The following is a 20,797-nucleotide window of genomic DNA, read 5'->3' as shown; positions in this document are numbered from 1 at the left end:
CCAAATCCCAATCCCATTTGGTGGACAAAGTAATCAGATTTATTTTATTTAGACGGTAGACTCACCAGTGGAATCTCTGCACCAGTCTTGTAAGATATGCCTAGACGCTGAAGCCTTCTAATCGTTTATTAGGTGGGGGAAAAAATCAATTTAAGCCTTTTGATTCACGCCGCATCTACGTAGTAATTCCAACTTTAGCTTCTCAGCCAAATTACAGACACTCCCAGTTATGTCTCCAATCTTCTGCTTTATAATGGCCTCAGTGTCCCTTCTGTTCTCTTAGCTGGTTACCCCTAGATATTGGGTAATTCAACTCCATCTTTTTGACCCATTCTATGGGCTGTTAGAGGCGAGGCCCGCAAAGCTGAGAATTATTTTGGTTCTGGGTTCGATTCTCCCAGTCTTTGGATCTTGGATTTTATTTAGTCGTCACCGTTCACACCAACTCCTATTTGGTAGTTAAGATGTAAAAAGCACAACTAGAGGAAACAGGGCGTCACCTAGATATTCTAGCTGAAAACTCTAGGCTTGTCTGCAGCGCAAATATAGCATAGACCTCCTTCTAACTTTATGTAAGTGTGTAATTTAGAAGGCACTGCAATGGTTATATACTTCATCGTATGCCACATATTTGTGTCTTTGTAACCATTTATTCAGTTTTATTTTATTATACAGCATTGCGCAGTTGTAAATAAATAAATAAATGAAAATGGAGGGGGCAAGAGATAAGATATAGTCTTCAAGTAAATAATAAATGAAATACTATGGAATCATCGATTAAATAATTTAGTGCCATAGTCTGCCACTCTAATGTGTCCGTTGTATCATTGAGATGAGGAGCAAATTTAGTTATGTGTGGGGCGGTAGCCTGTTTACTAACTCAGTATGCTGGATACCGTTAATGTCATATTGTAAGTCGTGCGTGTCGGCTGAATTTCTCTGCAGAATATAAATATACATAGTTCAATAGGAGCTAGTCTAATTTAAATTACTATTATATAACTCAAAAAATTAATTATATAAATTATACGAGAAAAAAGTTTCAGTTTAATTTTTTTTTCCTTTTTAGATTAAACTTTTTTCTCTCTAGAGGAGACGATATTAAGGAAGCCATCTTATTACAATAAAACTTCATTCTCATTCTATTTTACATATGGCTTGGTCTAGCACATGCACTACAGCTGACAGTTTGACACGCTAAATATCGTGCAAACATCCGCAAAACTGCCAACTCATTCTGTAATAGTTTTTTTTAACCCAAAAATTCACTCTTTTGTTTTCATCATTTTACTTGACTTTTTTGATTTGCTTTTAATGTTTTTCGTTTCTATTCATTTTTGAAAGTTTTAATTGTCATGTTCAATTTTTAGTTCAAATTTCAGTACTTCTGTTTTCCAATTATCATGTAATCTTTTTTTTAAATATATATTATTTAAATTTTAGATAATCTTAAGGCGCCACGATAGCCGAGTGGTTATAGGCAAGGCCCGCAAAGCTAAGATGTATTGTTGGTTAGTGGATTCAACTCCTGGTCTTAGGTTTTGTATTTTATTTAATGGTTAATATGAGATATTTGCAGTATGTGGTTTAGGGGTTAGAGGCTAGACCCGCAAAGCTAAGATGTATTGTAGGTTAGTGGATTCGATTCCCCTGGTCTAGGTCTTGTATTTTATTTAATGGTTAATATGAGAAATTTATAGTAAAGTATGTTAGGCGGTTATAGGCTAGACCCCTCAAAGCTAAGATGTATTGTTGGTTAGTGGATTCGATTCCCGGACTAGGTCTTGCATTTTATTTAATGGTTAATATGAGAAATTTATAGTAAAGTATGTTAGGCGTTTATAGGCTAGACCCGCAAAGCTAAGATGTATTGTTGGTTAGTGTTTCGATTCCCAGTCTAGGTCTTGTATTTTATTTAATGGTTAATATGAGAAATTTATAGTAAAGTATGTTTGCTAGTCGCCTTCATCCACTGCACCTAATTTAGTTATTTCGCATTAAAAATTAGGTGTCACTTTACTGCCATTATCTGGCACCAATAGATTATCATCAAAGTTTTCTTCTAAAACTAGCATTTAACAGCAATTCAGAATTTCTTCTGCTTTCAAATCTGTGGAATAGATTAGATTCTAGATTCAAGAAAATATCTTCCAGTCTTGCCCTGTTTAAAGGAGTCTGTTGATGAGGGGGTTGCTGGGTTTCACCGCTGAAAATTTGCACGTTCTATTTTTTTTTTTTTTTTTTTTTTTTTTTTTACAAAATTTTTGTGTGTTGAGAAGACAAAATATTAAACACGTAAAACTTCTGCAAAGTGAAACATCGTTATTTCATTTAAACACCCTTGGGTTTAGAATGTAAACAATAGAATTACGATTGTTTTGTACCGATGTGGAATATAAATAAATATTCTACAAACTTTTGTAGTATGTATGTATTCCAGGGAAAGTAAAAACCCTGGGGTCGTGGCCAGGGGGGGTGGGGGAGCCAGGGTTTATTTGTAGATGTGATGACGTGAGTTTCACTGGTGACTTTTAACTGGGTGAATGGTCATCATCGGTTTGGAGCAAAAGTTGTCGGTCAAACTCTTATTCTATACCGAGGGGACAACTATGTTTATTTAGTGTACGTGGACCAGACGTACTGACTAAACTCGTCGGGTGCTCGTTCGAACGAACATTGTTACTGTACATTTAAATGTAGCTTACAGTGTTGATGTTCTTCGTCTACAGCTTTGCCAAACACTTCTCTACAAACTTCTGCAAGCCTTATTTTTATTTGTATTATTATTTTCATACATAATATTTATTCATACGAATATGTGTGACTCTATGCCTCACCTTTTTTTGTAATCATCCTTTATTATAATGTTAGTTCAAATAACATTTCCATCATGATATTTTTACTTTAATTCCCTATCTTTTTTTTAAATACCTTAATTCTACTCTTAATACGATTTTTTAATGGTTAAGTAGATTTAATCTCGTAAAAAGTAGCGTAATACGCCTATTAATTTTCAGGTGGGCTTTGCTTCCAACTACCAAATTAGGTTTCGTGGATGATAATTAGGTGACTAACAAAGATACTTTGCTATTAACCATTAAATAAAATCCAAGACCAAGTACAGGGGAATCGAACCCACTCAACCAACAATACATCTTAGCTTTGCGGGTCTAGCCTATAGCCGCCAAACATACTTTACTCTAAATTTCTCATATTAACCACTAAATAAAATCAAAGACCTAGACTGAGGAATCGAATCTACTAACCAACAATACATCTTAGCTTTGCGGGTCTAGCCTCTAACCGCCTAACATACTTTACTATAAATTTCTCATATTAACCATTAAATAAAATCCAAGACCTAGACCAGAGACATAGAACCCACTCAACCAACAATACATCTTAGCATTGCGGGTCTTGCCTATTACCGTTTTGGGCTACCTTGGCGCCTATACTTTATAATATATTTTTTTAAATAACATATTGTTTTCCCTTCGGTAACTAAGAATTTGATAAACAATTTTGATAGTACCAAATTGGTTCTAAAATTTGCAAATGATCTGAAAAGTAATTTTTTGTATTACTTTTTGGTTGTGTTTGTTTTTTTTTCCTTTCGTATTGCTTGGGTATGTTTTATTTCTCATCAAAGTACTTTTCCTCCATATTTTATGTATTTTGTTTAACTTTTGCTTTGATTTATGTATATATATACATATGTACATTGATAACGGTGGATATTACGTCAACAGAAAGAGCACTTACAATATACACCAAGTAATGGCCAATGACTCTGTCCTTTATAATTCATTTTTCTTATTTTCTCTTTTCAGTTAGTTTGACGTTGGGGCCATAAATCAAAAAACTTTTTATCAAAATTTAGGGCTGCTGAGTTTTCCACGTTGTTTCTGGCCTAATTTATTTATTTATTTGTATTTTTATTATTCAAAGTAGTAGAATTGCAAAAAATTTCATTAAAATTTGTGGCTTATTCACTTGTGTATTTGGTTACAATCACTAGTTCTTTAAGTATTGTTTATATTAGCTTAGTTTGTGGAATATTTCCTTATTTTTTTTTTTTGAACTTTTTGGAATGGAATTTACTGTGAATATTCAAATACTAGTTATTGGAGTTATTAAAAAACAGTCATATTCAATAAAAGAGTCACTCAACCATGCGAATGGAATGTGACCTTTATATTTTGTTTATCTTACAGACAATTTTGTCTATATGTGTGTTATTGTTTGTTCTAATTCATCTAATCCTGAACTCTTGTCATTGTAATTGTGATACTATTTGTGTGTTTAAATGTTATTTTTTAAATTGATTTTATTTACTTGCTAGAATAAGGCAAAAATTCAAAGACTTTTTATAGCAAAGTATCTCGGCCTTTTTCACTTTCTTTTTCAAGATATTAGCTAAAATATTTTTAGAACAGTTGTATGGATTTAATAAGTTTTATTAAATATAATATTTTTGTAACCCTCATTATGGGAATTGTTGCCAACTTTATAAGGTTTCTTTGGCATTGGTTTCTGTGGGTTCTTCTTTGTTATGTGACGCTATATTTACTTTTATTACAATCCATGGGTGAGTTCTTTTCTGTTGTTATTGTTACTTAAATAGTCTAATTATACAGGGTGTTCATTTTAAGATTGCTCAAATGCATTTCATGCTTAAACGGTTAATCTGAGCAAAAAATGGTACAGGAAAAATTTGTTGCCCGTCGCCTCTAGTTTCAGAATAGATTCCTGCCCGCATACGCGGCTGACGCGCGACCAAAAGTGAGGGTTCGCAGTTGACCCCCATTTTCATATACCTACACAGTTTTAAAGTGTACAAAAAGTTATGAAAGAAACCGGAAAACGCAGTTCGATATCTTTAAAATTAAAGGTGCTAAGCCATTTCAAAATCTGATATTTATTAATCATATTTCAATTTTTTAACTTGTTATCAAAGAGAAAGAAGAGCACGCGATAGGTCACTTTTATGTATTTTTTCATCCCATTTTCACTAAAAATATTGCCAAGGCAGTAAAGCTAGTATTTTTCTTGATATCAGGAAATAAGTCGTCTTCCGAGTGATTTTTCAGGAGAAAAATGAAATGTTAAGAGCTTTAGATGTTCTCAAGCATACCCAAAATGGCTAAAAATTAATTTTACATCTGTTACAAAGAAAAAGGTTTAATAATTATTTGATAATTTTGGGAGAGTTGCGATTAATTGCCAAAAAAAGTTGGAAATCTCCTGCCACATATTTAAGTGATCAATATCTTTCATGTAAAGGATCAAACTTATTCCTTAATTTATCAAATAATGCACTTTACTCAACTTGTGAAGCATGTACTGTACCTTCAAAGGTGCTTCCTCTGGCTCGCAAGCCAGGTTAGCCAGGAGGTTATCAACTGCTCTCTGTATCTGAGGAGGTACAGTACATGCTTCACAAGTTGAGTGAAGTGCATTATTTGATAAATTAAGGAATAAATTTGATCCTTTACTTGAAAGATATTGATCACTTGAGATTGATTGATTAAGTTTGATCACTTAAATATGTGGCATAAATGAAAATGGGGGGTCAACTGCAAACCCTTAATTTTGGTCGCGCGTCAGCCGCGTATGCGGGCAGTAATGTAAAATCAAGTCACATATTATGAAGCTAATATTGATGGGCAACAAATTTTTCCTCTACCATGTTTTGCTCAGATTAACCGTTTAAGCATGAAATGGATTTGAGCAGTCTTAAAATGAACACCCTGTATATTTTTAATTACTTTTCTGGCACCTGCTCTCATTGTAATAAACAAAGGGTTCTATTTTGATTGTGGATTGTCCTGTTTGATTCTGGAAAGGCTTGATTCAATCGTGAGCGCACTTAAGCCTTATTAAAGCTTCTAGGCTATTTATCTACTTTCAATCAAGGAACATGCTTAAAACCATAGCAGTTACTACGAATTCCTTCCATTTAATTTACGAAGGGCTCCTTGTAAAACTGTCTCAAGTTTGGATTTTTGAAATATAGTCACAAGTAATTTTATTAATATTACTGAGTCGGTGTTACGTCCCTTTCCAGGGCAGTCCATGCGGTTGAGGCTTTGTGTGGAAGAATACTTATTAGGACCTTTCACTCCCTGTGGGCCCTTAACACCAATAGTATCACCTTAGTTAAGGCTATAAATGGACTGCCTTGTGCTTAAGAATGGAGAAAACTATCTCTGTTTCTGTCCACTCTGTTTCTATCTCATGTTTTTATTTTATTTTAGGAATATTTTTATTTTCATTGCCCTGCGCTCATATTTTTTACGTTTACAATCATGACAGCACAATGACGCCGTAATATTTTTCATTCAACCATAACCGTTATGCTTTATTGTCACCTACTTGACACTTTATTGTAATATCTAAAAATACAATATAACTATATTGTTACATTGTATGGTAAAGAATTTTTTTTTTGTTCATCTTAAAAACTGCTTTGTCATGTTGAAGACATATTAAAGTACTTTTCTTCTTTTACTATTTGTTATTTTGCTTATTCTAAGTGCCTTTTTTTAGAGGTAATTACTGTATTTCAGAATAAAATATGATTGGAAGCACAAAACGAAGATGTGATTGGTTCAAAAACTATCGCATTATCGAATCCAGATGATGTCTTTGTATTTTTTATTTATTTATTTGTATAAATACAAATATTTGGCGTTCACACTTTGAGTAATTACTAAGTACTGATTATTTGATATCCATCTCAGCAAGGTGCAGTATGTGGAAGCCCGAAGTTGACGCGTGCCGACCCAGCTCGAGTGGATAAAAGATGAGAGAAGATTAAAATGATTAGGGGCGCTAATGACCTCAGCGGTCGATGCGCAAAAAAAAAAAAAAAAAAAAAAAAATTGATATCCATTTTTAGTATGAAACAGAATTTAGCCAGTTTGTGTATAGTTATTTAAGAGGACGAACTTGGAGATCCCTGGTTCGATTCCAGCGTGTGGATACTTTTTATTTTATGAGAGAATTGCAACGATAAAGTATCAGCTTCTGGGCTCCACTTTTAAATAGTTGAGCGATTAGCGCCCCTGAAAAAAATTAGTGCCAGTTTCAGTCATTATAAACTTTATTCTGCCGAGCTTTCGACCCTAGGGACTAGGTCATCTTCAGGGCTAATTTACAATATACTGTTTTACATCATTAGAGGGTTGGTGTGTCTTCTGTCTTGTCTGTTCATGGAAGTTTGGTTGTAAGGAAGTCAGTGTTGCCAATTCCTTACAACCAAACACAATCACACACAGACCGATCACATTCAGTCCACGAACAGACAAGACAGAAGACACACCAACCCTCTAATGATGTAAAACAGTATATTGTAAATTAGGTAAATATTTTTGTAAATTTTCGTTACATTATACATTTTTTTTTTTTTTTTTTTTTGACATTGGCTTCCGCCATACAGCCAGCATCGTCTAGGGGCTTATCACTAGAATATACTCACTCTCCATTCTTACCTACAAATACATTCGCTTCACACATTCATCATTCTACTATATACTGCTATTTACATAAACTACTGCTAATGGATGGAGCAGCACTCTGTGCTCCTGCCATCCTTATAGCTTAACCAAAATTAAAATCACGTAATCCTTCTCTAAGCATTTTCTTCCATTCATTCTAATTCGGCTATAGTTTTTAAATACATTCATATTTCATTGCTAGCTCTGCTATCGACTTAAGCACATAAATGTTGGTGGAGAATATAATGTCTTCGTAGCGAAATGGTGCATCTAAATACCTGTATATGTCGTCAAACATTCGTTTCCTTTCATTATTACGTGGACATATCATTATTACATGTTTGAAATCCTCCTCCTCATTCAATCTACGCAAAGAGGAGAGGGAGGACCTTTTGTTGATCCTGTGTAGATACGATCCGCACACCGCGTGGTTCGCTCTCAGCCTGCTTATTGTCGTAACAACCCATTTATTAGTGACAGTTCCCCTTAAACCATGGTTGTCTAGGTAACTGATCTGCCATAGTTTTATAGAATCTACCTTTATCACCATTACTGTAATCTGTCTGCCATTTTTGTAGTGCTGCTTTTGCAATTATACCCTTGATATCGGTGTGTGGTAATTTATACTTAGCCATTTCCCCACTATTGGTGGCTTCCTTTGCAAGTGTATCAACAATTTCATTCTCTTTTATACCACAATGACCCTTTACCCACAAAAAATTAATGCAGACTCCCTTCTCTTTAAAAATGGCAATAGTTTCTACAATCTCTGCGATAATGTGATTCATTCCTGTAGACTGGTTGTGTATATGTGATAATTTACACAACGCACTCTGGCTGTCACTAATAATGGTATATTTTTTCTCCGACAACGAATAAATATATTTTAAAGCCGTTAAAATAGCAATTAGCTCCGCTGTATAGATGGACGCCTCATCTTCTAATTTAATTATCGTAAAATAGTTCCGAACCGGATCATACACAGCACTTCCGACTTTATTATTGATTTTGGACCCATCTGTAAATAAACGATATGAGCCCGGATAATGGGAAGAAATGTAAACTTCGAAGGCCGCGGTTCTCATCTTTTCCGGTACCTTTATCAAGTCGAAGGAAGTGTTAACACTTAATTCGCTCAATAAATGTTCGTATTTTAAGTTGTACACATCTAACTTATTATTAGAATATACCTTATCTCTAAAGGTAGAGATTCTAATAAAACTTTCTGTGTAAATGGGGCCTTTCTTTTTTGTCCAATATTTGTGAGTGAGGACTTCGGTATTTAATTGGCTTATTTTGTTATAAATTATCCGGTTCGTGGCTAATTTTTTTAAGACATATCGATCGGACAGTACTTCTATTCTATAAGCGAGCGGTAATTCGCCAGCCTCTGCGTACATTACGTCCACAGGTGTGCTGTTCAAGAATCCGAGACACAATCTGATACATTTATTTTGTAATACGTGAAGGGGTCGTATAACATACTTGCAGGCCTGACCATACAGAAAACACCCGTAATCCAGTACCGCTCTTATTGTGGCCCTGTAGAACATTAGGGACACCTCCGGGTCCGCCCCCCACTTCCTATTGAAACTATGATTCAGTCACCAAAAATAATGAACAGTAATTAGGCGATTAATGTTTTGTAAATGCAGCAAACGACAGAAATGCAAAGCTGCTCCTCTAAAATCTGGACCATAAAAAACAAAAAAAAAAATCGTAACCCTTTCAAACAATGATAGCCCCTGCGCAAATAAAACGTAGATTGTATAATGGTTCCTTGTTTAGAAAATAATAAAATATTATGCAGAGAGAGATTATGTTGACGGTTAAGGTTATGCTGATGATGAGAAAGTAGGGGGATATTATGTATACTTCTGTATTTAGTTAGCCGAACCACACCATACAATTGCTTATGTTTACATAATTCTGGGCAAAACCCCATTATGTTTTACAGCTAGCGCTCCATTTAACGGTTAACTAAAACGACCATACCATAATCATATATTTATTATGTGCATGGTTTCCATTAAGTTATACTTCTCTGGAAATTTGTTAAGGAGTTTCTCTTGTAAATAATTTTCCGGCCTTCATTTCATTATACATTCCGCATATTTATCTACTCACTTGTAAAGAATTAACTAAGTAATCTATTATTGTTTTTTAATGAAAGATCTTTATTTAATTAGGTATTTCAGGGTGGTCCACGCTCTGCTCGTCCTATTTGAAGTGGGTTTTCTTTTTTAATTTCTATCGGAGAGCTCTTAACAGATTCTCCAATGTTTTTCCTTCAAAATATCAGATCTATTTGAAAACTCTATTTTTCAAACTTTCTGTCCAATACTTTAAATGTAACTTAAATTCTACCTTACCAAAGGGTAAGCTTTGGGTGAACTTTCTGGTAGATTCTTCAGCGGAAAAATCCAAATTTCTTTGGAAAACTTTCAAGCAAATATGGTAGACACAAGTATTAAGGATAGTATAGGGTAGTTTCAAGAAAATTGTTGGAGCCATTTTATTGCTTAACTCTGGAAAACTGCTTCCGTAAAAGTTGCACTATGGTCAGGGAAATTAACTAGCCACTGAAGATGAAAAATTTCCTCATCTTTCCCTCTTTCCGTAGGAGGTCGTACTGTTTATTATCTTCCTCTACCCATTGATCATTCTTCTTCTTCTTCTTCTTCTTGCTTGGCACTACAGTCCATGAAGGGCCTTGACCGCCTCAATAATGCTGGGTCATTCATCCCTCTCTCTTGGGCCGCTCTTCTCCATCTTCTAAAGCCCAAATCTCTCAGATCCTGCTCAACATTGTCGAGCCATCTCACCCAGGGCCTTCTACCTCTCCTTCTAGCCCCTCCTGGATGTCCAAGAAATAGTTTTTTTTTTGGTTATTCTTTTCTTCCCCATTCGTTTCTCGCAAGGGGTGGTTGTTGTATGCAACCACTTGGAGTGTAGCGACCCCACGGGTTACCACAGCTCAGTATATCATCATACACATTCATCAGAACAGTATACATACATTTTCACAAACACACAAACATAACACATACACACTTACACCTTTACAGATAAAGGCACCTCAGTACACAATTCAGGGTTACCTCCTCTGGATGATAGCTTCGGCTTTGGGAGTAAACCCCGTTAAAAATCCTAGGTCGATCAATGTAGCGGGGAAGAGCGTGGGTCTGACAACCCTATCTTATAAAAAAATCATTGTTACGAATCCTCGATTACCCAATGATCATACAAACAGTTATAAGTCCGTAGTGCTGGGTAATACTCGTATCTTTGATTTTATCCGTCTTATTCCTGACCGGTTTCGAACATTCATCCATCTCTAGATTAACCAGTTTGATGTAAAGATTTCGACTTCAATTATATTTCCGTCTCGCACAACAATCGCTGACTGAGCCAGCGGGGTTACCCTTTCCCTTTATTACAGAGAAAAAATAATATTAATTTCCTAACCTTTGTTTAATCAAATCATTAATTTTATTAATTATTAAATTAATTTTTTTGTTACAGAAATGGCATTGCTTTTGCTATTGCTATTGTCAATCACCCTGACCACAGCAGCTGACGTCATAGATCCACGGATCATTGCACATCAAGGTATGTATCTTTTTTTCTTCTTCTTTTGCGGTTGATCCATATTTTTATTTTCTTGTCAGGAATATTGATGGATTCATATAACCTGCCTGCTACCAATGACGTCAACCTTATAACCTGAGGATTATATATCTTTAAGCCATAGCTTTCTCGATTTAATTCATAATAAGAGATTTATGATTTGTTTTTTATTCTCGCATTATACAGTATAATAAAACGATAGCGTCACGCACCTCGTGATTATATACTTTTTTAAGTAGTTATGATTCTTGAAAATGTTATACGTCATTGTTTTTCTGGTTGACTCAGTTCTGAATAACGACAGTGTAGATAGGGTGCTGTCTGCTGTAGATGAGGTTGGTGTAGATGAGTAAGGCCACTAAAAGGAGATTTATGTAACTATTAATTTATAGGCACGAGCGGAATATTAGTGATTTGATTAGGAAGGCTGAAGGGCTGGCAATAGAATAAAAGATAATATTACTGAGAAAGAGTTTAAGGGCTATTAGCATTAACCCAATAACTAAGTAGGGTAAACTAAATACAAACTATTTCTAAAAGAATTGGCCTAAACTGGATGACGAGTAGGGTGACGTCGTGAAGAGAGTGCAAGAATGAATCCTCAGGGAGTGAATGCAATGCCCTGGATGCGATTGAGTGTCCCGAGCGGTGGTCTGGCGCCCTTATATACTCAGATTGCTTTGGTAGCTTCTATTGTTCTGAACTAAATATGAACTATTTCTAAAAGAATTGGCCCGAACTGGCTGACGAGTCGAGTGACGCCTTGAAGAGAGTGTAAGAATGAATCCTTAGTAGTGCATGCAATGCCCTGAATGCGATTGAGTATCCCGAGCAATGTTCTGGCGTCCTTACATACTCTGGACAGCTTCTATTGTTCTGAGCCTACTTGGCTTTTCTAACCCTTTGAACCATTCACAGCATCTTTGTCCAACTTTTGAACTTTCCAATTCTGTCACATTACAAATTCGGCCCAAATTTACAATTTAGGAGAAATCAATAAAAGAACTCTTGAGGACTGGCAACACAAAAGAACATCATCAAAAATAGAGGAGATAGATAGATTTGTGGAGAAACGAAGTTTTTGAATAGAAACACTTTCGCTTTACATTTTAGATTGATTGGTGATTGATCAATTGGTTGATTAATTGATTGGTGCAGGTCTCGTACACCGTGTGTCTTTTTTATTCTCTTTTAAAATTTCCTACCGCCCTTTACTATCGCTTGATTTTTAACCAACAGAGAATAAAACTCTTTACAATGATTCATTTTCCTATCACGTAGCTCTCCTCCACTACTTTACCAGCCACTGATGAGGACAAACATTGGTGTGCCAAAGATTTGGCATACAGAGAAAGGAACGTTTTTCTGGGAAATCTAGGTCAAGACCCTACACCCAATAAGTTAAATTTTAATAATTTTTACTGATTATGCTTGATTTTCAGCTGCCTCTGATTCTAAAATGCATCATAAATGTTTTTGATAGCTGTTTTTTGGAAATCAGTAGATAAATTAGAATCATGCTCGGTAATCAGTCACTTCTGATTCCCATCTTTTGCTTTGCTGTGCCCAGTTTTCTTATCTATCAACCTTCCTCTTTCGTAACCTCGTCAACGGCTCCCTTCCAGTTAGATTTTTTTTTGGAATTTGCTAATTAGGCACTCTCACGATGTGTCCCACTTAAGTGGTGTGGCACTTAGTGATACATTATCTATAATACTGTATAATATCACCTTACTACATTTACGCATTTACTACATTTTTTTACAGAATGCAATTAATATAATTTGAACTGCATAATATTTTTAGTTGCATATTTCACTTTACTTTTATTTAACCTTGGGCTTTACTTAGACATAAGACTTTCTTGGAACCCCCACACTCGACTTAAAAGAACAGAACTGAACAGACGCTATCGACTACTTAAAAGACTCTTAGAAGACAGATCAAAACTCTCTCTGGACAACAAATGACTGGATTTATACTTCTATTTTGAAACCCTATCTGGGCGTATGGAATAGAGCTGTGGGGTTCAACCAAACGCTCCAATCTCTAAAGGATTCAATCTCTACAATCTAAAATACTTCGAACTTATTGTACACGCTCCATTTTATGTCTCCAACCTGACTATACACACTGACTTTAACATTCCTCTTATCACACAAGTAGCTAAAACAAGATACAGAAAACTCCACTTCAACCTGCAATCTCATATAAATCCTCTAGCTAAAAATCTTTCTTTAAGACGTCTTAAAAGACAGTGGCCTCGTGATCTCCTCTCCAGTGAAGAGAGTGACTAACCATCTAATATTTGGGAGTGTTACCACTGGGTAACTTCTCCACTCGTTACTTATCATTTGTTACTCGGTTATCACTGTTACTTTTAGCGCCAACGCGCTGATTGTAGCATAAATAAACGCAAAAAAAAACTTTTATTTAAAAATTCCTGGCGTTCCCTTTAAACAAAATAAGTTCCCATTTTATAGAAGATAATATCAAGCTCCCTGACAGATATGATTCATTAATAGTTCACTAATGCATAACAATATCAAAACCTGGATAAATGCATTCTCTTTTCTTTTTTAATATAATGGAAAACACCACAGGATATTATGTGAAAATAGTAAACATTGTTTAGCACGGGAAGCGCTAACGTAACTCCTCCCTTAAAATGTGAACTTACCCACTTCGGTGAATTTGCTACAGGAAAATTCCATTAAATACTTTTTCATTTTCTTCTTTTTTTGATTGCCCCTATGCTTTTCCAAAAGGGTTATATGCATATCCAATACCAGTGGTTAAATTGGTTTGCTTTTAGCCAGAATGCTTTCATGTTAAAATATGTTAAAAGTTAGCACTTAATGGTGTTGCCAAGCGTACATTTATGTTTTTTTTATACAAATTACGTAACTGCAGGTTTATTTTTTTCTTTTTTGCCAGTACCATGAATTATGCTTACTTACGTTTTACTTACTCACCTTATATTTCCGGTTATCGTGCAAATTTGTAGATGTTCTAGTTTTCACTGGTAATGTCCGTTTTAGCGTCCTTTTATTCAGTTTTTTGTGTATCAGTATTATGAGTGTTTTAAGCGTGCCTGTCTGTCTGTCTGTCTGTCCAAATTGGTCTTGATTTAGGTACGAGAAGTGGCCGGAAGTTCAAATTTCGTTAAGAGCCCAATAGAGGGCGCCCCTATTTTTAGTACAGATCGATACTATCACTTTACTGTATCAAGTTTTTTTTTTGCTCTAGTATTGCACCGGTAGCACAGGTGAATTGCGGTACTAGTCTAGGTCTTGTATTTTATTTAATGGTTAATATGAAAAATTCGTAGTAAAGTATGTTAGGCGGTTATAGACTAGACCCGCAATGCTAAGATGTATTGCTGGTTAGTGGATTCGATTCCCCGGTCTAGGTCTTGTATTTTATTTAATGGTTAATATAAGAAATTCGTAGTAAAGTATGTTAGGCGGTTAGAGACTAGACCTGCAATGCTAAGGTTTAGTGGGTTCGATTCCCCGGTCTAGGTCTTGTATTCTATTTAATGGTTAATATGAGAAATTCGGCTAATATGTATTGTGGTACTGGGTTCGATTCCCCGGTCTAGGTCTTGGATTTGATTTAATGGTTAATATAAGAAATTCGTAGTAAAGTATGTTAGGCGGTTATAGGCTAGACCCGCAAAGCTAAGTGGTATTGTTGATTTAATGGGTTCTATTCCCCGGTCTAGGTCTTGGATTTGATTTAATGGTTAATATAAGAAATTTGTAGTAAAGTATGTTAGGCGGTTATATGCTAGACCCGCAAAGCTAAGATGTATTGTTGATGTAATGGGTTCTATTCCCCGGACTAGGTCTTGGATTTGATTTAATGGTTAATATAAGAAATTCGTAGTAAAGTATGTTAGGCGGTTATAGGCTAGACCCGCAAAGCTAAGTGGTATTGTTGATTTAATGGGTTCCAATCCCCGGTCTAGGTCTTGGATTTGATTTAATGGTTAATATAAGAAATTCGTAGTAAAGTATGTTAGGCGGTTATATGCTAGACCCGCAAAGCTAAGATGTATTGTTGATTTAATGGGTTCTATTCCCCGGTCTAGGTCTTGGATTTGATTTTATGGTTAATATAAGAAATTCGTAGTAAAGTATGTTAGGCGGTTATATGCTAGACCCGCAAAGCTAAGATGTATTGTTGATTTAGTGGGTTCGATTCCTCAGTCTAGGTCTTGGATTTTATTTAATGGTTAATATGAGAAATTCGTAGTAAAGTATGTTAGGCGGCTATAGGCTAGACCCGCAAAGCTTAGATGTATTGTTGGTTAGTGGATTCGATTCCACAGTCTAGGTCTTGTATTTTATTTAATGGTTAATATGAGAAATTCGTAGTAAAGTATGTTTGCCAGTCGCCTCCGTCCACAGCACCTAATTTGGTAGTTGGACGTAAAGCGCACCGGTATTGAACATGGAAATCATAGAACAACACTGTCGCCAGCAATTAGAGCGACGAACTTTAACCGCTTTATAGCTGCATGCTTAATTCCCTTTTTAAGTGCATTATCTTAACGTGTTCCCTCTGTTCTTTTGAAAATAAATAACATATCTTTTTTAAAGTCTTCTACGATCGCTTTTTTCTTCGGTTTGATGTTACTTGCAACAAAAAAAAAAAATCTCAAAAGAAGTACGTTAGTAAAGTTTACTGAATTGTTGAACAATATAAAAATGAAAACAATAAAGAGAAACTGGCAGAAGGTTCTAGAAACAAAACAAAAAATAGCAGAAAGTTTGGCGTGTGAGAAACGGCGTGAGAAAAACAACTAGACGTAAAAGAACAAAAATAACATCATATAAGAAGTAAGAAAAATATAGTCTGGAGGAGATGATGCGCTGTCTGTCGACTACATGAGTGAAAAATAAGAAGAGTAAAAATGGCGATAAAGTGTTTAAATGAGTTGCTTCTGCAGAAAAGAAAAATGAATGATTCTGAATGAAACGATTCGTAAAACAATTAAATATAATAATAAATAAAATAAAATTTTTATAGATTTTGCAAGTTATAGTTAAAGATTATTTTAGCTGTTTTAATGATTATAGTTTTTTACTTTACTATACCTGAGTTGGTGATTATTTTCTTTAAAGCTTTTTTTCTCATTGTTTTTAAAAGAAAAATGAATGATTCTGAATGAAACGATTCATAAAACAATTAAATATAATAATAAATAAAATAAAATTTTTATAGATTTTGCAAGTTATAGTTAAAGATTATTTTAGCTGTTTTAATGATTATAGTTTTTTACTTTACTATACCTGAGTTGGTGATTATTTTCTTTAAAGCTTTTTTTCTCATTGTTTTTAAAAGAAAAATGAATGATTCTGAATGAAACGATTCATAAAACAATTAAATATAATAATAAATAAAATAAAATTTTTATAGATTTTGCAAGTTATAGTTAAAGATTATTTTAGCTGTTTTAATGATTATAGTTTTTTACTTTACTATACCTGAGTTGGTGATTATTTTCTTTAAAGCTTTTTTTCTCATTGTTTTTAAAAGAAAAATGAATGATTCTGAATGAAACGATTCATAAAACAATTAAATATAATAATAAATAAAATAAAATTTTTATAGATTTTGCAAGTTATAGTTAAAGATTATTTTAGCTGTTTTAATGATTATAGTTTTTTACTTTACTATACCTGAGTTGGTGATTATTTTCTTTAAAGCTTTTTTTCTCATTGTTTTTAAAAGAAAAATGAATGATTCTGAATGAAACGATTCATAAAACAATTAAATATAATAATAAATAAAATAAAATTTTTATAGATTTTGCAAGTTATAGTTAAAGATTATTTTAGCTGTTTTAATGATTATAGTTTTTTACTTTACTATACCTGAGTTGGTGATTATTTTCTTTAAAGCTTTTTTTCTCATTGTTTTTAAAAGAAAAATGAATGATTCTGAATGAAACGATTCATAAAACAATTAAATATAATAATAAATAAAATAAAATTTTTATAGATTTTGCAAGTTATAGTTAAAGATTATTTTAGCTGTTTTAATGATTATAGTTTTTTACTTTACTATACCTGAGTTGGTGATTATTTTCTTTAAAGCTTTTTTTCTCATTGTTTTTAAAAGAAAAATGAATGATTCTGAATGAAACGATTCATAAAACAATTAAATATAATAATAAATAAAATAAAATTTTTATAGATTTTGCAAGTTATAGTTAAAGATTATTTTAGCTGTTTTAATGATTATAGTTTTTTACTTTACTATACCTGAGTTGGTGATTATTTTCTTTAAAGCTTTTTTTCTCATTGTTTTTAAAAGAAAAATGAATGATTCTGAATGAAACGATTCATAAAACAATTAAATATAATAATAAATAAAATAAAATTTTTATAGATTTTGCAAGTTATAGTTAAAGATTATTTTAGCTGTTTTAATGATTATAGTTTTTTACTTTACTATACCTGAGTTGGTGATTATTTTCTTTAAAGCTTTTTTTCTCATTGTTTTTAAAAGAAAAACTATAGTCCTATAAGGAGTATTGGTTTTGTAGTCGTAAGGCCTGTATTGACATACTCTGCAGAAACATAGACTCGTAAGTGCTAGCGCAGTCAAACACGCTGAAGATATTTGAGCGTAAAATATTAAGAATATTTGGACCTTAGCTAGAGGAGGGTGCACGGAGAAGCGAAGGAATAACAAAGAGCTATTAAGAGTTATACAGGGATCTGTGATATTGTACAGTTTATCAAAGTGAGGAGTGAGGCTAGGACATGTTGCGAGAAAGGCGGTGGGTAGAATGCCTCGGAAAATATTTACAGATGTGTTCGGTACGAGAAGAAGAGGGCGAGACCGAGAAGACGTTGGCTCCAGGATGTTGAAAGGGACCTTAAAGTGGAGAACTGGAAGAGAAGGGCCATGTGTAGAGAGGACTGGTGGAGCATTGTTTAGGGAACCAAAGGCTCACTGAGGGCTGTAGAGCTGCTTAGATAGTTAGTTAGTTAGGTTTTGCAGTTGTAGTTATGTACATGCACTTGCCACTGGGAGGTCTTTATTTCAATATTTGCTTATAACTTTATATTTATTGAAAGTAATAATAGAACTAGAAATAGAAAAGAAATTTATTATCCTGGGACAATTGTCCCCTAAGAATAAATACAGGAACAAATAGAGGCCTTAACAGTTTGGCCTGTGATTATACAGAAATTAAATAAATAAATAAGTATTTACAAAAGTGAAAATGAAAGGAAAAATAAAATAATAAAACAGCAGAAATTAAGGAAATAAATTAAAACAATTAGAATTTCGGAGGAAGCTGAATAGAAAGTAGATAACTGAATAGACGGGATTTAAAGATGGATAGGGTAGGAGCATGGCGGACAGATGAAGGCAAGGTGTTCCAGAGAGAGGTAGCACGTATTAGGAAGGACTTGTCAAAGGATGAGGTACGGTGAGAGGGAATATAGAGATCAGATGAGCGAGATCTAGTGTTACGGGAGTGGATGGAGGATTTAAACTTAAGGAGTTGAAAAATATAGGAAGGCCTTTGAGACTGGATGACTTGAAAAAGGAAAGAAGCCAAAAAATATTGGCGGCGATAGACAGGAAAAAGCCACTTCAACTCATCGTAGCAGTGCGAAATGCGAGAGTCTCTGGAAATGCTGAAAATAAATCTTATGAAGCAGTTCATGAGGCGCTTAAGCTTAGCTTCAATATCACCAGAAAGACCGCCATACACTAAACAACCATAGTCGAAATGGGGGAATATAAGAGAGGAAACTAGGAGTTGCCGGGTCTTAATTGGAAAAAGGTGACGGGAACTATTAAACTGCTTAAGGATATGGATGGAACGACGAGAAATTTGGGAAACATGGTTTTTCCAGGATAGGTTTTGATCGAAAGTGATACCAAGGTTTTTCACAGAGGAACAATATTTTATTGGGGTATTGTAAAGGAAAAGATTAGGAAGAGGAGCCAATAATTTAAGGGAGTGTAATAAGTAATGTACCCACGAACATATACCTAAGTAACTCAAGACGATAGGATTTCCTACGGCGAGGAGAGCAGACTTACCCGAACTTGGTTTTAAGACTTGCTGGAGGCTTGCTTGGAGATCTTTCAGCTCTTCACCCCAATGGTTTTAGGTCGGGTGAAGATGTCCTCAAAGATACGATAAGGTTATATTACCGCTCGAGCATTGTTATCCTTAACTACAGCTTCCTTTCTTGCTAGTACTTTGCTAGGGAACCTGGGGTAGTTTTCCAGGCATTTGAGAGGAATAAACCCACTAGTTTGGGAGATGTAGACTCGTATGTACAATCTTATCTCATCACCGTTGCTCTCCTGTGGTCGGATTGGATGAAACTTCGAAGTTTCGCTGATAATTGACGACTTCCTTGACTTGATTAGCACACACTTTATTTTTGGAAGAGAGTCTTCATATCCTGTCGATAAAGTTCACATCCTGTCTCTCTCTCTCTGTGTTCAGGCTTATGTCCTACCCCTACATGTTTGACAGTTAGTTCCCTCAAGAGTCTTGGAACCCACCCGTACATGTCCTATATTTTCTTATTGTTCCGAATGGTTCTAGAGGGAGGAGCTAGCTTACCGGGTTAGCTAAACACTCCTTGCTGCCAGCGTATTGTAAAGTTTTTCACAACAAAATAGGTTCAAAACGGTAGATAAAGCAAAATCATTTCTAAGTATAATTCATTTATCAAGGTCAAGAAAAAAGAAAAAGGAAAAACACATTCCTTCCAGAGCTTAGAAAATAGCTGCACAATATAATTGTATAACTTGCCTCTGGCTAGATCTACACTGATAACACTCTGGGGAGGATTTAGCACAAGTTGAACATTGTTGGGCATGGTTAGTTGTTGGGATGCTGGAGAAAACCCTATAAACATGTGAAATTGGCATTTAAAAACGGGGGATGCTCTACCCTGAGGGCCACTCCAGCTGGTTCTCAGGGAGATAATAAAGTACTGACTTTATTGCCCGTCTTAAATAATCACTTTTATTACATCTGTTACTAAAATTAAAGTATTCTGATTCTGTTCAAGAAATTTTCTTTCTACATCTTGGAAAAACATTCTGCATACAACAATAATCTTTTGCTCGGAGCCTGCGCCAATTCTTGCGCAATTTTTAGTCTTATATTTTATAAAATTGGCGCCAGCAATACTAATTTTGTTTAATATATCCTTTTGAAAATGTGGTTTACTTTGCAATAATGGGATATTGTTGCGGATTTCTTGGTCTTAAGTAACCTACCATTTGTAACCTACCTACTTTATAACCTACCTACCTCTCGCCACTATTGTTGATCCCTGAAAAACTACTAAACCAACTTAGACTGTTATGCTGTCCATTTTCAAATATATTTATTCACCATTGAAACTTTAGATTGATTGTAATTGGAAGTATCACAAAGTATTAATCATTAAATCTTTAAAAATTGGCTTAAAATTGCCGCTCCACGGCACCGTAGCCACAAGAGACTTATAGTGCCTTTCCCTTTTGAGTCTAATAGTTGAAACCTCCCCTTCTAAAAAAAGGGTTGAGGACATTCCTTACTAGTTCCTTTTGCACTACAATCTCCTTTGGTCTCAACGTTCCAAAGGTTTCATAGTGCAACCGCTCGATTGCAATACAATCGAAAA

The 20,797-nt window shown here is 34.5% G+C and overlaps 1 protein-coding gene across 9 annotated transcripts in view; it reads left to right on the top strand.

Annotated features, from left to right (window-relative positions):
* Positions 1-20,797, top strand: part of Sema5c (Semaphorin 5c) — a 407,260-nt gene that overhangs the window by 183,949 nt on the left and 202,514 nt on the right. For all 9 annotated transcript variants that reach the window (XM_074140398.1, XM_074140399.1, XM_074140396.1 and 6 more), the window contains one exon: positions 11,025-11,111. In XM_074140398.1, the coding sequence (XP_073996499.1) occupies positions 11,027-11,111 (85 nt within the window). In that variant the 5' untranslated portion in view covers positions 11,025-11,026. The remainder of the gene's footprint in view (positions 1-11,024; positions 11,112-20,797) is intronic.

This window comes from Rhodnius prolixus, unplaced genomic scaffold (genome assembly GCF_049639745.1).
Source record: "Rhodnius prolixus isolate KJV_2025 unplaced genomic scaffold, Rpr scaffold_6, whole genome shotgun sequence".
Classification (NCBI taxonomy): Eukaryota; Metazoa; Arthropoda; class Insecta; order Hemiptera; family Reduviidae; genus Rhodnius; species Rhodnius prolixus.
Note: the sequence above shows the minus strand (reverse complement) of the source record. Positions and strands in the feature narration are given on the sequence as shown.